At 42.6% G+C, this 17,320-nt stretch overlaps 1 protein-coding gene across 6 annotated transcripts in view; it reads right to left on the bottom strand.

The window, feature by feature from the left end:
- ANK3 (ankyrin 3) overlaps positions 1 to 17,320 on the bottom strand; it is a 349,011-nt gene that overhangs the window by 128,888 nt on the left and 202,803 nt on the right. For all 6 annotated transcript variants that reach the window (XM_087863095.1, XM_087863094.1, XM_087863096.1 and 3 more), the window contains exons 14-18: positions 16,201 to 16,398; positions 14,794 to 14,892; positions 14,414 to 14,512; positions 8,604 to 8,801; positions 2,972 to 3,070 (exon numbers count right to left, since the gene is read on the bottom strand). In XM_087863095.1, coding sequence (XP_087719221.1) covers positions 2,972 to 3,070; positions 8,604 to 8,801; positions 14,414 to 14,512; positions 14,794 to 14,892; positions 16,201 to 16,398 — 693 coding nt within the window. The remainder of the gene's footprint in view (positions 1 to 2,971; positions 3,071 to 8,603; positions 8,802 to 14,413; positions 14,513 to 14,793; positions 14,893 to 16,200; positions 16,399 to 17,320) is intronic.

The following is a 17,320-nucleotide window of genomic DNA, read 5'->3' as shown; positions in this document are numbered from 1 at the left end:
AGATGGATAATACACTTTGCTATTATTATATTATTTTATTATTTTTATCATCACATATCTTCCTTTCTAGACTATAGATACTATGAGGGCAAGGAATATATCACCCTGTTAGGAATTTGGCAAGTAGTAGGAGCTCTAAAAATGAACGTGAAATGAGCATCAATAAAATTTTTTTCATTATTTTACACATATTCAAAGAAATATAATTTATTAATTTGCTAATCAGTACCACTGAGAATCAGTGTATTCTAGGTGGCCTAAATAAAATGCTTCAGGAGATTATCCTTTTAAAAAGCAAAAGGAGTGGCTTTATTTCAGCTGAACCACACTGAATATTAAACCCTGTGGCCCACAGCACAATTTAGTCTGAACTGATTCAGTGAACTTCAAAAATACAGAGTTGGAGGTGTAGAAGGTCAGCAAGCCAGTGGGAAGGCTGTGAAAGCTGTTACCAGGATTTTCCAGTCTTTTCCCCACAACGGAAAAGAGCTCTCAATGTTTTCATGATTACTCTGCTTAAATTTAAGCCAATGAATTTGATGGTACCATACTTTACACCTGTAGGCTGCCCAGGGATGTCATATTCACCAGGAAGAATCTGGAAGTTCACAGAATATAATAAATTCCTTATTCGCAAGATTGGAAAGCAAGTCCCAACAACCTATCTCTTGCCCTTTTGCTCTTCTCAGCTAGGGGACAATCGCAGCCTCAGTTTTCCGGATGCTATGATCTTTGCTGAGATGAAAAAGAAAGGGAAGATAATTTGTGAGACAGAGAGGTGCTTTCCGACGTGCATCACTTACAAAGGGCAGGATAGGGAACATGCTTCCAAGTATTACACCAAGGGCAAAAATGATTACTGACCATGACCTGAGTTGGGCTGAGTTAGGAGGAACCCCTGGTAGAGGCCCGAGACTCTTTTTTTTTTTTTTAAAGATTTTATTTATTTAGTTGACAGAGACAGAGACAGCCAGCGAGAGAGGGAACACAAGCAGGGGGAGTGGGAGAGGAAGAAGCAGGCTCATAGCAGAGGAGCCTGATGTGGGACTCGATCCCAGAACACCGGGATCACGCCCTGAGCAGAAGGCAGATGCTCAACCGCCGTGCCACCCAGGCGCCCCGAGGTCCAAGACTCTTAAGCCCAGGGGCCATGTACGCAAGAAGGCTCACAGCACCGTGTCCTGCCTCCCAACACCCACTGGAGAATCAGTGCCACACTTCCTGACTGAATGGCGGTGTATGCCTCGGAGGGGCAGGGGCAAAAACGTACCGAGAAACTTAACCCTTTTGGGACTCCTAGGATTTTTAAACTGTCAAGGGAGAGGTAACCAAAAAAAGTGTTTAAGTCTATGTTTGTGTATGAAATGAAACAAAACAAAGATGAATATATTTATCATTAGGAATAGAAAGAATATAAGCTAAATTAGGAATTATATAAGGAATATAAGCCAAATTCAGTCTGATTCCTTTTTTTTTTTTTTTTTTTTTTTGGAGAGAGAGCATGAGCAAGGGGCAGGGAGAGAGAGGGAGAGAGAGAATCTTAAGCAGGCTCTAGCATGGAGCCTGATGCGGGGCTCGATCCCACAACCCTGAGATCATGACCTGAGCCAAAATCAAGAGTCAGATGCTCAACCAACTGAGCCACCCAGATGCCCCCAGTCTGATTCTTTTTTCAGAATTAAAAATGCTTTTATTTTCAAAATGGCAAGTCACAAGAAAGCACTCAGCTGCTGCTGGTGCCCTTCCTGTTACACACTGAGCTACCTGGGGGAGCACTCAAGGCTAAGGACAGTGAGATTTTTTTAGAATGGGAGGGAAACAGAGTGAGGGAACTGCTGAGCAAGACGGCTATGGAATGAGGCCATGGAGACAGCAAGAGCACAGAAATTCCAGAAAGGGAAGTGGGGGGAGTTTAGCTCCCCCAGTTCCACCTGGGGCTGTCCTGGCCAGGGACCGTGATACTTGCTTTACTGTTTTAACACAGAGTTGGAAACACAGACAGGATCTTGCCCGGTCAGATCTTGCAGGCAGCTTCTTTTTACTAGAACACAGTATGGGTGGAGCAGCCACAGAGAGCGGAACAATGTCCAAAGGGTGTCGTCTACTCGGGCTGTTCCCTGTGCTTATCTGGTAAACGCAGTCTGATTCTGATGTCCCAATACCTTCTTAACTTGGAGAATTCCTGGTGACACTTCTGTATTTGTTAATATCTTCAGTATCAATACACCCCAGAATCAATCTATAGTATACACAAGATGTTTGTATTCACCATATTCAATAAGCATTCGTTTTTGTGTCAAAAATATGACACATAAAAAGAAACAAGAGTTCTATTTTAGAGTAGATAAAACAAGTTCGCTACGAGGAGGTAACAACATTAAGTGCTGAAAGAAAATGCTCAGAGCAATGAGATTAATTCGAAGTCCTACCTCTGATGAGGATACAAACAGCCATTTTTCTTATCTGAGTTTGAAACTGTGGCATTATAGGATATTAACCAGAATTTTTTTTTTCTTTTTGAAGACAGCTATTTGAGAGAGAGATACTAGCAACCACACATGCCGTAAGGAATTTAGCAAGTGAATAATAATTGAATAAAACTTACCTTATCCTTTTTCAGAGACTATGTCTGAACAAAGTTAAAGGTCACAAATTACTGATATATTTTTCTGTATGCATCAAGTCAGTCACAAAAGCTAAGAAAGGAAGGACAGATCTGTTGTAACAAGGGTCAGTAGTGCTAGCACGGGTGGGATCTACAGGCAGCTGGAGAAAGTGCCTAGGCCACTAAGACAAAAGCATCTGGGACACTGTCACCAGAGACTCTGGTGTCCCTTGCACAGATACATGTTTGAAATACTATGTATCAGAGATGTGATGGAAAATTTGTCTCCTCCCCCCTCACACTGTTTTTGTTTCCATATGGAAGTCACTAAATGACACTTTATATGGACACACGCTTTTTGTATACCTTTGTCTGGGCATCCACATTCGCCCCTTGGTTTACGAGGACTTCGGCCACATTCACTCTGTCTTCTTGAGCAGCCAAGTGGAGCGGGGTCAGGCCACTCTGTGGAAGATTCAAAGTACAGTCACCTTAGAGAAGGGGGTGTAGCACACGCGGGCGTGTTCGAGCAACAATGTATGAATTCTAGGAGAGTAAGCCTAGAATTCGTATGTCCAAAAAATCTGTAGGAATAGCTTACATATTAGCACCGTGGCAACATTGTTACCTGCAGGCTTCATGCAAAATCTCCAACACACTCAGAAGAGGGGGGGATGGCCTGAACCTCGGGTCCTCATCACAGACTCGGCCATTATCAAGGTTTTCCTATATGTGCTTCATCCAGCCCTACTTCCTGTTCATTCTTTTCTTTGTGGAAGCATTTTAAGGCAAATCCCAGACATTATATCATTTTCCTACTACATACGTCAGTGCTTATTCTTTAAAACTAGGGTCTTTTTAAAAAATGATATAAAATGATATAAGATACTTCCATAAAGAAAAAAAATATTTTAAATGAAAAAACAAATGAAAAGCAGAATAAGGCCTGTAAATACAGAAAACCAACTGGTGGTTGCCAGAAGGAAGGGAGATGGAGGGACGGGCAACATGGTTGGCGGGCGGGGGGGGGGAGGTACAGGCTTCCAGTTATGGGATGAATAAATCACGGGAATAGAGTCAATGACATTGTCATAGTGATGTGATGGGACAGAGATGGCAGCTACACTTGTAGTGAACACAGCATAATGGATAAACTTGTCAAATTACTAAGTTGTACACCTGAAACCAATGTAACATTGTATGTCAACTGTACTCAAAAAATAAGTAAATAAATATTTACCAAACCCTCCCAGAGACTTTTTGCAAAATTATGCAGGAATTTCAACACATTACCATTGGCACTGGCATTAGCAGAAATTATTAAAAGAAAAATTCATTATAAATCGAATATGGTGATAATATATTAATATTAGTTATAAATTAAATATGATGATTAATATATAATGATAATATTTTCTCCATTGAATATTAATACCCAAAGCCGATAAATATGTTCTGTATTTGCTTCTGGGTGGGAAAGATGGCCCTGGAAAATGCAAAATGAATGCTATAGTGAGAATTTCCTGGTCATTTAGATGGTGTACGTGTTTAATGAGACTGAATATCTGAAACTGAGTTGACCACAGAATATGTGGGCCACCTTGTTGTTCCAATGGCCAAGAATAAATCACCAAGACTGTACTCTGGCTTCAAAATCCTCTGTAGCTATTAAAGCATCTTTTCATGAATAATATTTAAGAGAAAGTAACTTGGTGTTAGTGCTTCCAGATAGTTTTCTTTCCCCTAACATGAGCACAGAAGTTAATCTCCGAGTCCTGGAGGCCTTCGTCTCTTCCTCAGGCAGCCGTGCAATGAGAACCTCAGCTGTCCCATTTGTCGGAGGAGTGGAAGGAATCAGAAGCAGCAGCAGCAGCAAGGGCACAGAACCCTCGAGATGCTGAACATTATTTATTCAGGCGTTGCCATTCCATGAAACAGATTACAGGACTCAGGAAGAGTCATTTGCTTTTGACTTTTTAATAATGTTTACAGGATTTGGGAGGAAGACCACTCAAACTGAAAAAAGAGGAAATATGGAAAGGAGGGCTGATACATTCGATTGAAATCCAAGAAAAATAAGCTGGGGCCAAAACTGGCATCACCCAAACACTGACATAAACTGAGGATACTGTCCCTGTTCTACTTTATTGATTTATTGTTTTTATTTTGCTTCCAGTTAGTTAACATACAGTGTTCTGTTAGTTTCAGGGGTGCAAGGTAGTGATTCAGCACTTCCACGCATCCGCTGGTGTCATCATGACAAGTGCGTCCAACCCCCAGCCCCTATCTCCCCTGTCCCTCCACCCCGTCCATGCTCTACTTTAGAGGAAACAAATATTTTTAGCCATACTTCATGAAAGTGTCATGGTCACCTATTCTAAGTTAAAGACTTTTCAAGACTTCTGAAGATTCTTTACTGAGTGGTTCTCAGCAAAGTTTGGGGAATGTCTTCTGGCACGTGCGCTACTCTCTCGAGTTCCCCGGTCTATGTTCACGCTGCCCCCATGGCTTCCCCACTCTTCCTGTCGCATGGAGTCACTCGCAGCTCTCTTGGGCTTCTCTCTCCCTCCTTGTCTCTCAAAGGGCTCACTGTTACATTCACGTGCACACCTTCTATTGTGCACCTCTATTAAAAGCATCAAAACCCTGCACTGAAATCTGTTTTCTTGTCTGTCTTCCTCAAGCCACTGTGAGCTTGTTGAGGCAAATGTTGTATCTTTAATCTTTACATAACCAGTGTCTAGCACCCAGCACTTAATCATCTACGAAATGATTAAATCAGAAGAAAAAGCAAACACCTTTAGGTAAAATAGGATAAAGAAAGAAAAACCTATGTTTATGTTCATGATTTTCATTAAAAAGATTTTTAAAAAATAGTGTGATGCTGGGGCGCCTGGGTGGCTCAGTCGTTAAGCGTCTGCCTTCAGCTCAAGGCGTGATCCTGGCATTCTGGGATCGAGCCCCACATCAGGCTCCTCCACTGGAGGCCTGCTTCTTCCTCTCCCACTCCCCCTGCTTGTGTTCCCTCTCTCTCTGGCTGTCTCTCTCTGTCAAATAAATAAATAAAATCTTAAAAAAAAATAATAAAACAGCCCCATTTGACTTCAGAAGTTACCTGTTAATCTTTTATAAGGTTTCAACCAACTCATTTTAAAAATGGCATTTACTTGGACAAGAGAACACTACCAACTCAGAATATCAACAGCCCTGTTTAATATTCCATTAGCGGTACAAAGGAATGGAGCTACTTGTGGCCTGCAAAATCCATGGGAGGGGGTGTGCAGGAACATCAAAAGCGAAAGTGAATCAAATCAAATGCTAACACTTCCGTAGTAATTGGGGTTCATGGCTCTTTTCCTTAAAGTGACCAGGAACTGCTGGTAACTAGTAAGGAAAGAACAAAGCAAAAACAATGAAATATTAGTTCAACATCAATTTTCAAAAAAGCTAAGTTTTTCTTTTAATACATATATATATATTTTTGGTAAGGACATAAAATCTAGGGTTAAGTGGGGAGTTGGGATGGGGAGGTGTTTAAAACTCGGACAGTTCAGGACAAATTGACAGAGAACTCTCCGAGCTCCTTATTGCAGAATGAAGTTCTACTCATGTTCTGTTTTCCCCTCAAGGCTTATTTAATACTTTCTAGAGAACATGGCATCTGAGAAAGGAAGCAAAGATTTACAAATGCCTTCGTATCATTTCTAGGTGCTGTGAAGTTCCTGCAAGTTCATCAAGCATGCTACGTTAATGGAAAGCCAGCTGATCTGCTTTTTAAAATTTCCCTGGAAGTATGTCTGCTTATGTCGAGTTTTTTCAGGAAGGTGGCTGACAACGTCCAGGTTGCCTTGGTCAACTACGTCACATGGTCCTCAGAATTTCCACGCTAATGTCTAGTCTGCCAAAGCAAATGCAGAGAAATGCTGAAGTATTTTCTGTATAAAAATCTCTATGATTTTAAGGTGAATGCAAGGCTGGTTATACACTGCAGCTAGGTGACTGGAGGATTTTTTTAAAAAAGATTTTTTCTTTATTTATCTTAGAGAGAGAGAGAGAACGCGCAGGAGCACGAGCGAGGAGGGGGGGCAGAGGGAGAGGGAGAAGCAGACTCCCCGCTGAGCAAGGAGCCCATTGCGGGGCTGGATCCTAGGACCCTGGAATCATGACCTGAGCCAAAGCCAGAAGCTTAACTGACTGAGCCACCCAGGAGCCCCTGACTGGAGGATTTTATTTATTTATTTATTTTGACCGGAAGATTTTAAAGAGAAAACAAAGTCACATTGTGCTTTGGTATCAGATCTACTGAAAACATTCACCTATTAACCAGTTGTTAAGGCCAATTGTCTCTCAGAGAATTAGTGAGCTAATTCTGGGCTCTTAAAATAGACTCATCGGATGCCAGAATGTACTTCAATCTGAGAAGACCAGGTCTTCTACCTCATTAAGACAAGTTGAATTTTGCAGCCGATTATTGTAGGCCTGGTCTCTATGTTAGTATTTGAGCCCTCGAAACTTGATAGCTCAAAAAAAAAAAAAATCCTGATAATGGCTATTTGAAACTGCTCTGTGATTCCTATTAATGCAGAGACTCCTAAAAGGAATGTTTAAAAAGAAAGATCCGAGAAAATTTAAAAAACCAGAAAAATACGAAAAAATGTTTTTGCTCTGCAATGATCACAAAGGATTTTTGAGATACTAAAACTGAAAAACAAGGTTTCCCTTCTCTCTCATGTATGTCTTTTCATCTAAGGAATGTGTTAGTTTATGACATTGGGAATTCAGATCAATGCAGAATAAACTTTTCCCCCAATTGTGAGAAGTCCAAAATTAAGACAACTATTCTTTTTCTGCTTAAGAAAAAGTGCTGAATGTTATCTCGGTTAATCTTTAGGACGTGTCTGTGAGGTAAATATTTTGTCTTTATTTACGAGAGGACAAAATTGAAGCTCCGCGAGGTCACGTAACTTGTCCAATCAAGTTACACATCAAGTAAGAGTCAGGTTTAGGAGTCACGCTCAGGAGATTCGAAGCCTCTGTGATTCCAAAACACAGGCCACGTTTTTGGGGAAAAAATTACTTGTTATTTGTCATCATAAAACTCTTGCTGTCTTGAAACTCTCTCCAACATCTGAGCTATGGCTCTGCCATCACCACTGGCAGAGAAGAAGCCAGGGAGTTTAGATGATCAAGAATTTGGGGGCACTATTGTAGGCTTTTGTGTTATCTGAAGGGAAGACTTAGAAACACCTGTTCTGTGTTTTGAGCAGATCTCAGACTTAGGTATTAATAAACAGTTCAGCAAACCCCATATATGAAATGAGAGGTCGTAACTTCATTAACATGTCTTTGGCCAACTGTGGGCTGCACTTTTGCTTTGCTTCACAAAATTCTTCATGAACAGTGGGGATATCAACTAACAAGGCAGGGGAGTTTGAAAAATTGGGGGAACAGAGGCTTCATAAGCTCCTTGAAACTGCCAACTTACATACAAAGACGAATAACTTTCCAACCTATGAATTAAATAGCTACTCTAAATTTCTGTTAATGAACTCTCTGAAGGCAGCACTATTTCCAATATCTGTAATCTCCGACTTAAAACTGGGACAGGCAAGGAGGAGGTGCCCCCAAAATGTCTGCAGACTCAAGCAACAGGCTGCAATTTACAACTTACTGTTTGCTAGGTTCTGGTATGGTAACAATGCTGCTCTTTGAATTAACATTCTAACAAAATTCCCTATTATTCCGAAAAACTTTGTGGACTTCATTTTTAGGGCTATGTGTTAATCAGCTGTAAGACTTTACAATTATGGATTGACCGTTCTCTAACTGCTTAAACGTATTTTCTCAAAGTTCTTGCTATAATAAATATTTTGGCCAACAATTTTGTCCAATATTACACTTTACAAATTCGATTTGACCTGAATTCTTCATGTTTCTTAGTGACCATTCTGACAGGTAAGGTTTTGTGGTGTGCTCTGTAGAGAGAAAGGAAGGTTACCTTATTGCTCAGGTTGACGTTAGCATTTCTGCCAAGGAGCAGTGACACCATGTCCACGTGTCCTTCCTGAGCTGCGAGATGGACAGAAGCAATTCCTTGCCGGGTAACCGCGTTTGCATCAGCACCATATTCCAGCAGAGTCGTCGCTATGTCCATCTGGTTCTTTTTGGCAGCTATGTGCAGCGGCGTATAACCATTCTGTCAACACGAATCACTTGGTCACATGCCCAGGAACGAGATAAAAATGTGTGCAGTGCATTTTCAAATAGTATGCTTCCCTTTCTAGTGATTTTCTTCGACGGTTTAAAAATTCAGAATCACATAAGCAAACCGATAAATTGAGCTGTGCCATTAATGTATTGCCCTCATCTCCCATATTCCTAAATCAGGAAAACATATGGTTTAATGCAAGAGAAACAGAGTACCCCTGGTTTTACCAAAGGAATATAGAATTCTTTCCCGCAGGTAGTTATGTTGGTAGGTGCTCAATAATTACTTGCTTTATTTACATTGGTAATGAGAGGAAACCCAAGTAGGAAACAACAAACAATATGGGGCACGTTCAGAGCTATTATTCTGCCTTTAAAATATCCTTAATGGTATTTGTTGCTAACAAGTTGAAAAATGTAACGTTCATGGTAGTCAAGATGCTATAACCTACTCTCATCGCCCCTTTGTTTTGTTATTATTTCTTTCTGAGTAGGCTCCCAATGCGGGGCTTGAATTCACGACCCTGACATCGAGACCTGAGCTGAGATCAAGAGTTGGATGCTTGGGGCACGCTACCCAGGCGCCCTCCTCTCATAGCCCCTTCGATTGCCTCTTTTAGGAAACCCTAGTTTCCATGTTATGCTTCAGCTGAACTGGTTTCCCAAATAAGATACAGCTCATGTTTCTGTTTTGCCTCACTCTATCGAGAATGTTTTTCCCCACCAGGTCCTCTGGGCCAGTATCTTGCAGCTGAAGCTTCAGCTCAAGGGTCATATTCTCACAAAGTGTTTCACCTTCTCCTTCCCCTCCTACACCCGCCCCAACCTGACTGACTCTCATCAAAGTCTTGCAGATATTTAGTGGCACTCTTTCCTTTCCACACCTGTTTCCTCTTGCTAAAATGCAAATGTGTTGAGGGCAGGTACTGTGTCATATCTGTCTTTGTATCTTTACTAATACCTCATGGTGACTGGTGAATCCTTAGAATTTCAGTCAGACTGACTAGAACTTTCAGAACATTCTGGATCCTCATCTTGGCTGACCCTTGACACTCAAGGTAGAGGCGACCTCAATTTCTTTGGCAAACTGTTAATTAGCTGTGCCTCAGGATCCTTCAGAGTCCTTTGCTCTGAGAAAGAAAGGTCCCCTGTGCTAGGAAGGAGACCTTGTCCTGCCTTACAGTCATTTAAGAGAAATGTGAGATTATATTTTGACTTGGGCATGAAACTGACTATATAAAATATGCCAATGAAAAATTATAATGACTTTTTTATAGAAAAGAAGGTTTAGAGAAAAAAAGATAGAATGCATGGATTTATATTTGGGAAAATGATTCAAATCTAGACAACTATCAGTCACAATCTTTCCAAGCAATACAGATGGGTCACGATCAACCCAGAGGACGGTGGCGGCTGCTGCACCACTGACAGGCCAGCCTACGGCAATCAGCCCTCGCGTGTCCTAGGAGGACAGTGTTTCTCATTTGACAGACACTCTTCCCGTACTCAATTGTAGAGGATTTAAGCTGTTGGGTATCAACCCATGAGAGTGGAAATGCTGCTTCCAGACTCTTCTGAAACCACCCTCTGCCAAATGGGATGGGCCAGGGTAGAAGATTTTATATCCCTATTTTTAGTTTTGACCTATTGCCATCTGGAAACCCCAGCTGACCTGGGAAGCATTTGTCCCTCTGCACAGCCACACCCTAAAGAGATTGCCTTCGGAGCCAAATGCAGAGCTTTGGACTGAGCCCAACTCTACAGTGAGTGACAAGAGGGGGAGGTCTGTTTCGCTCCCATCCACACCCCTGCATAAAAGACAAAATTCACAAAACAGTGCTAAAATAGGACATCTGATTAGTCAATATGTCTAACGCTGGCTAAACAGGGTGGTGACAGCAAGATAGTCTGAATTTAGCTTCTTACCATGCGTCTTATTTCTTTTTGCTTTTGCTAGGGACATAACCTTCACGTTAGTCACTTTTCAAAAACTGAGGGCAGGCCAGTGTCCTCTGAGAGGTGACCATCCTCTTGATTACTTTTATTTCCACCCAAAAATCCTAGGTCCTAAAGAACAGTAATCAAGAGAGCTCTGGCATCTCTGTAATGCATGTGCCACTTTCAGACAAGTTACTCATGACTACTGAGGGCTTTATTCGGAGCTCCGTACCTGAGCTACAAAGGGAAGCATAAAGCAAGGGAAAAACAATTCATGGTATTATTTTAGAATGGGACGTTCATCTCAATAAGACTTAAAACATGTGTCAAGTAATAAACAAATAGTTCGCCTTGAGACCTGTAAGAAATTTTCTAAATTGCCTAAGTGCTTTCTAATATCTGGAAAGCCAAATGATTCTTACCTGTCTCACTAATGGGCACAGATGCATATATCAGAAGAGAAATAAAACAGAGATTCAACTACAGAATCATCCTAAATATTTTTTTCCTCTTGATGTGGAGGACAAAATGCTTGCCAAGTGTGCTTTCACATTTCAAGATGAAAACAAAAGGAAATGCAATTTTAAATGACCCAGAGTAATATATTTATATCATGCTTTATATTTTTTCTAAGAAATTTCACCATCTCTACAGTTCCATATCAATACACATATCACACATTTTATGGAAGAGAAACTTGACAAATAACAAGTTAAGGCTTGCTATCCCTTCCATAAGTGCCCAGGTTATGCCTGAATTCTCGCCAATCCTGCTTCTAGCACAGGGTCCTGCCTCAGGAAATAGATTTGGCCAAGATGGATTACAGAAGCCCATCTCTTTTTCCAGCACCTTCCCTCCTCCCCCTCATTACAGGATCACACAGTGTTTCTAGGACACCTATGGATAAGAAAATATGGTGGCAATTCTACAAAAGAGAACAAAAGGCAAGAAAGCATCACATACCCTAAGAGCCAAGCACGTGAATTGAGGAAGAGTTCATGCGGAAGTCACTGCTATCAAGCCTCAGGCTCAAATCGTGCCGTACTGAGCCTCTGTCCCCCATTTTTCACCACTACCAGATTCAGAAATGCTAAAGGTTCCCTGGGGTACAGGAGGCTATTTGCCTACCCTCTATCCATTCTCCCTCCTTCCTTAATAAAAGAGCCTTGGCATTGTGCCCAGCTGAAAAACTACACTTCCTAGCTTCCCTTGCAGGAAGAGGTGGCCAATGAGCTGTAAGGAGAAAGGGCTGGGTGGAGCTTCTGGGAATGCCCCATTGTCTGACTTTCTTTCCTGCTTGTGGCTTAAAAAGAGGGCCTGGCAGTCTGGGCAATAACAGTCCCTCAGAGGAAAGAAAAAAAAAATCACATGGAACTTTCCTTAACACGGTGGAAACACTGAACCAACACTAACAACTGCTTACCTCCAGACTGTTTATAACATGAGAAAAATAGAGCCACATCGGTTTGAACAACTGTGACAGGTCTCTTCCAGGACATGAAGCCAATCCCCAACTGATAGCACAGGCTTTGCTCAGGGTCAAAGTCCAGAAGAAGCCCCAGAGGTGGATTACCGAGGCTAGGGAGCAGTGTGCTCTGGCAGCAAGAATTAACAGCTCCCTACAAAAGCCTGTTTTCGATTGGCTGGAAAGGCTACGCCTAAGGCTCAAGGGCTGTGATAACTCTTTTCAACTCTTTGTTAAATGCAGACATGGAAACATGGAGTCTTGTTTGACAAATACAAGCAGGAAACCAACTGCAAATATACCAACTACCGACCTACTTCAGGGTTATTTGCGGACTGAAAGACAGAATGGATGGATGGACGGGAGGGTGGACGGCACTCATTCTGCTTCATTTACTGCTTTATGGATCTCGTCGATCCTAAACCGCTTGGCACAAGTGGTGTCAAAGTTATTACTCTCATGTGAGGAATGAATTGTTTGCTTATTAATTACATACTGGTTGCCTACCAAGAACCAGGGGTTATTATAATATAATAAAAGTGGCCCAGGCTCAAAAGGATATTAAAATATACTGAAATGAAATAGACAATCATTAAATTACGTGGTAATTTTTTTCAATTTTTAAATTGTGATAAAATATTCATTTAATAAAACTTACCATTGTCGCTATTTTTAAGTGCACAGTCAATGGCATTAAGCACATTTCACATTGTTTGCAACCATTACCACCATCCATCTTCAAACTGAAACCCTATCCATTAAACACCAACTCCCCATTTCTTCTTCCCTTTGGCCCCTGGCAACCAGCATTCTACTTTGTCTCTCCATGACTGAAATCATACAATATTTGTCCTACTGTGTGGCTGGTGTATTTCACTCAGTATGGTGTCTTTGAGGTTCATTCACATTGTCGCCTGTGCCAGAACTTCCTTCCTTCTTAAAGCTGAATAATACTCCAGTGTATGTCTATACCACATTTTATTTATCCATTCATTCTTCGATGGATAATTTGGTAGCTTCTACCTTTTGGCTCTTGGGAATAATGCTGCTAATCATTTTTATTTTAAAAGATAAAGCTTTATCAAAAGTCAAGGCGTGTCTTTATGATGGAAAAAAATGTCAGGATCAGAAACTATGGGGGGAAAGCCACATTTAGTTGAAAAGCAAATTTAGGGGTATGATTCTAAATTACAGATCTCACTGGATACAATTCCGGAGACGATGGGGCGGGAGATAATTAAGACATATAGGTAAAGAGGTTCTGAGGACAAATACTTGTCAACGCGAACCTACTCCCTAAAAAAAGGTATCTGAAAACTTTCTCTCTTAAAGTCTCCAAAGCAATCTAGAGCAGACCCTTCAGATTTGATTACAACAGATTTGATGCAAACAACGTTAAAGGAGAGCACTAGAGCTGCCCCCAAATGGGAGAGTAAAAAAAAACCCCAAAGACGTAGAAAGTTTAAAAAATGCTAAAAGTTTCTCCAACAATAGCGTTTAGTGAAAGCACTGGACAGCATGAAGCTGCGGTTTGTATCCTACCAGTCAGTTTCCTCGGATCACAGTCTCCCGCGCAAGGGCAGAGAGCTTATCAAACCGACAGCACTCTCTTAACCTCTCTTCGGTCACCTCCTCTTTGTGATTTGCCTCTCAAATCAGCACATCCGGGTAATTAGGAAGCCATATACCCCACGTATCTCTTTTCTGAGAGGCTGCCTGCTGGCCAAAAATGCTCTAACAATAGGACTAAAGATTCCCCTTAGGAATAATAAAAGCACATAAATAAAACCTCCCAACCTATTTCACTAAACAGAAATAAACAACTTGAAGGCAATGTTTTATGGCCAGGAAAATAGAAGGCATATTTTATAGCTATGACAACTCAGACTTTCGTACTCCCTCAGGCTGTGCTTAGGTTTCTCATCTGGCTGAACAGTAAGTACCTCTACTTCTTTTCCTCCACAGGTCCCAGGAAGTCCCGGATTTTTAAGGAAAATCAATTGGCAACTGAGTATTTATTAAGTATCTACCCCATTATTGACCGAATAGCTGAAGGCACTTCCCGAGGCGCTTCCCTTTCCTTGACTTTTCAGGGGTGTCTAAGGTGGACGGTGCCACGGGAGCAGCAAAGGGGACGGACAGACAAAAACCGGCGGATGCTGCCCGCCAGCCTCCCCAGGTGGGCCAATCCCAGGTACCTTTGCAGCCGCGTGAGGTGAGGCTCCTTGGTCCAAAAGCAGGAGGGCCACTTTCTGATTATCGTAATGTGCAGCTACATGCAGTGGAGTTAGCCCGCTCTGAAAACACGTGCAGAAAGAACAACCAGTGTCAAAAGTGTCTTAACACCAGAGGCCTAGATTGAGGACGTGGGATTAGTTTGGGTGCAACGCAGAGTGCAATTTACATTCCAGATTCCACAGCGCTTGGACCCCAGCATTCACCTCCTAGGTCCAAAGGTATCTTCATCCTATGAGACTTAACTCTGGACTAGTCATAATCTGGGGGGCTCTTGGTGAAGGAGCAAAGGCTTGTTGGGTTACCATGGATGCGGCCCATTACGGGGCGGTCGGCTCCGTACCTTGCCAGCTGCGTCTGGAGAGGCACTTTTCTGTAGCAGGAGATTGGCTACTTCCAGTTTCCCATATTTTGCTGCCACATGAAGGGGAGTAAATCCTTTCTGAAAAAACAAACATAGAAATAATGAACAACAGAAATGACACAAAGGCGTTGCCTTCCTGGAACCGATGAATTATTCTAACGATGAAGCACAGTTAAGCCTGTGCTGAAGGACGAACACAGGAAGATGACAGCCCGAGTCCCCTTACCAACAAGAAGGAGCAGGACAGTTCATCCTTCTGTCTCTGTGGACGGAGCCGCACCATGCCAACTCTGGGACTTCTCAGGCATCTGACCAGGACGGTGGTGGAGAGCTGGATCTGGGGTTTATTCTAGAGCTATTTTAGGGTTTCACATTTTGGGAAGAATAGGTTCCTGGGTCCCAGGCCCAATTTGGATTTGGCGGGTTTGGGAAAATCCAGGACAAGTCTGGACCTCCTATGATCTCACATCACCAGACTGGAGCCTTCTGCATCACCTTCTCCAATTTCTGCGTGTATACACGTTATCTTTAGGTATGCTCCAGTCCTCAGGAGCAGGAGTCAGAGATTCTCTCATCTTGGCCACCACAGGTGAACTGAATAAGAACACATGGTTCCAGCCCCATACATCTGCAAGAGTTGGGTACTGAGAGTTGAGGAGCTGCTCTCGCTTGCCACCCACTCCCAGAAGGATCTGGGGATGCACCAGTCAATCAGCATGCACTGTGATGAGGGTCCCCAGCATGAGTCAGTGACTGGAGAGACACCAGCACATTTGACCTCATGAGACGAAAGCCGACTAGAGCCAGTGGGCAGCCGGCATGGTGGAAGGGCTAGGGCACTGGAAACCTTATCACCCACTACTCTGTTCCACATATGAAATGAGATCCAGGAGCTCTGCGTCTCAACTCTACCAAAGAGCCTGAAGAATCACAAGGGGGAGAGCTGGAGGCAGTCATCATTTATTCAAACAGTTTTCTAAGTACTTCCAATTACTGTAATCGTCTTGGGTATTGATGACACTTCTCTGCATCCATATATGAGAGCGAAACACCCATTTCTAGCTTTCTAAGACATGCCACAGGCCGATTCATCTACCACACTTGCTAGGTTTACAGAGCATCACCACAAAGTGAGCTCTAGATTTTGCAACCTACACCCGCAGAGCAACTGAGTGGGAGGGTTATTGCTCTAAGACATCGGAGCTGAGATTTAAAAAATCAGACCATTCATCGTACAAGACAAGAGCAACAAAAGAATAACAGCAAACAAAAGTAACCCAAGAAAAATCCACCTCCTGATTTGTACGTGGTTTGTATACTTGGTCTCAGTTGTAAGGAGGATGGATTTGGGGGGACACAGTGGGATTGCAGGACTCACTTTCATACCTTTGTTGTTATAGATAGAGAGGCGCCATGATCCAAAAGGAACGCGGCTACATCTTCATGTCCCTCTCGGGCCGACAGGTGGAGTGGGGTGTACCCAGAAGTCGTGGCTGCATTTGGAGATGCTCCTTGCTGCAACAGCTGTTGTACTATGTCTGCCTTCCCCAGGCGGGCAGAAATGTGCAGTGGGGTTTGGTCGTCCTAAACGGCAAGGGAGCAATACCAGGCTAATGAGCTGAGCAAACAGCGGTGACACTGGGAAACATTCAGCGAACTTTGCTTGGGATCAGAGGCTACCTTCACTTCTTTGATTCAAAGCTAAAAACCAGCTCATTTATCTTTTTCTTTAACGTTCAGAAAGGTGGAGATGGTGGATATAAGCCCCTTAAATGCCCTTCAAGGAACCTATTAGTATGAAAAGTGTGAAAGGCACTTCTGTCTATAAATTATCCCCACTGCCACTTGCCATACTTTACCGGAATTCTAACCTCCAATGGTTCCTTCTTTGGGAGCTAAGGGAATGAATCCTAGTGAAACTCGAATAACCGAGAAGGGTATTATACCTTCTCCAGCTATTAGGCCCTCATATGGAATGAATTACTTTATTGGTGTCACCTTGTCATAGTCAAAAGCACAGGGGGCGGGTGGGGAGCATAGGGTTGTACAGGTAGACCTGCACAAGGGCTCCCACCCAAGAGGGCTGAAAACCAGCCCACCCTTTGCTTGTCAAATGGTACATCCTGGCATGGGCTGGATCTGCCTCGAGGAGAAGGGCCCATTATTACAATTCACCCCCAGGCATGAGGCACTAGATCTTGCATCCTTAGGGTCTTATCCCCAAGGGGGAGAGGCATCTTTTCCTAGTTTGCCCAACGATGCCCTGTGGTGACCATCCAAAGGTAAATCCCACACTTGAATGGGAAAAAGTTCAGGTAGGTACTTCCTGTAGGGAAGCTAGAGAGAAGAGGCTGGAGCACAGGAGATGGATCTGAAAGGGGAAGTAGGATGAGAGTCAAGGTCAAAGCAAGAGTCTATGTAGGAAGTATAAGAGGAATTGGGGGAGCCACAGGAAGAATACTGAAACCAGAAAAAGATAATTGCCACAGAAAGATCTCCCATAACT

Source organism: Ursus americanus, chromosome 6, assembly GCF_024610735.1.
Source record: "Ursus americanus isolate L20-20 chromosome 6, mUrsAme1.1.p, whole genome shotgun sequence".
Taxonomy (NCBI): domain Eukaryota; kingdom Metazoa; phylum Chordata; class Mammalia; order Carnivora; family Ursidae; genus Ursus; species Ursus americanus.
Note: the sequence above shows the minus strand (reverse complement) of the source record. Positions and strands in the feature narration are given on the sequence as shown.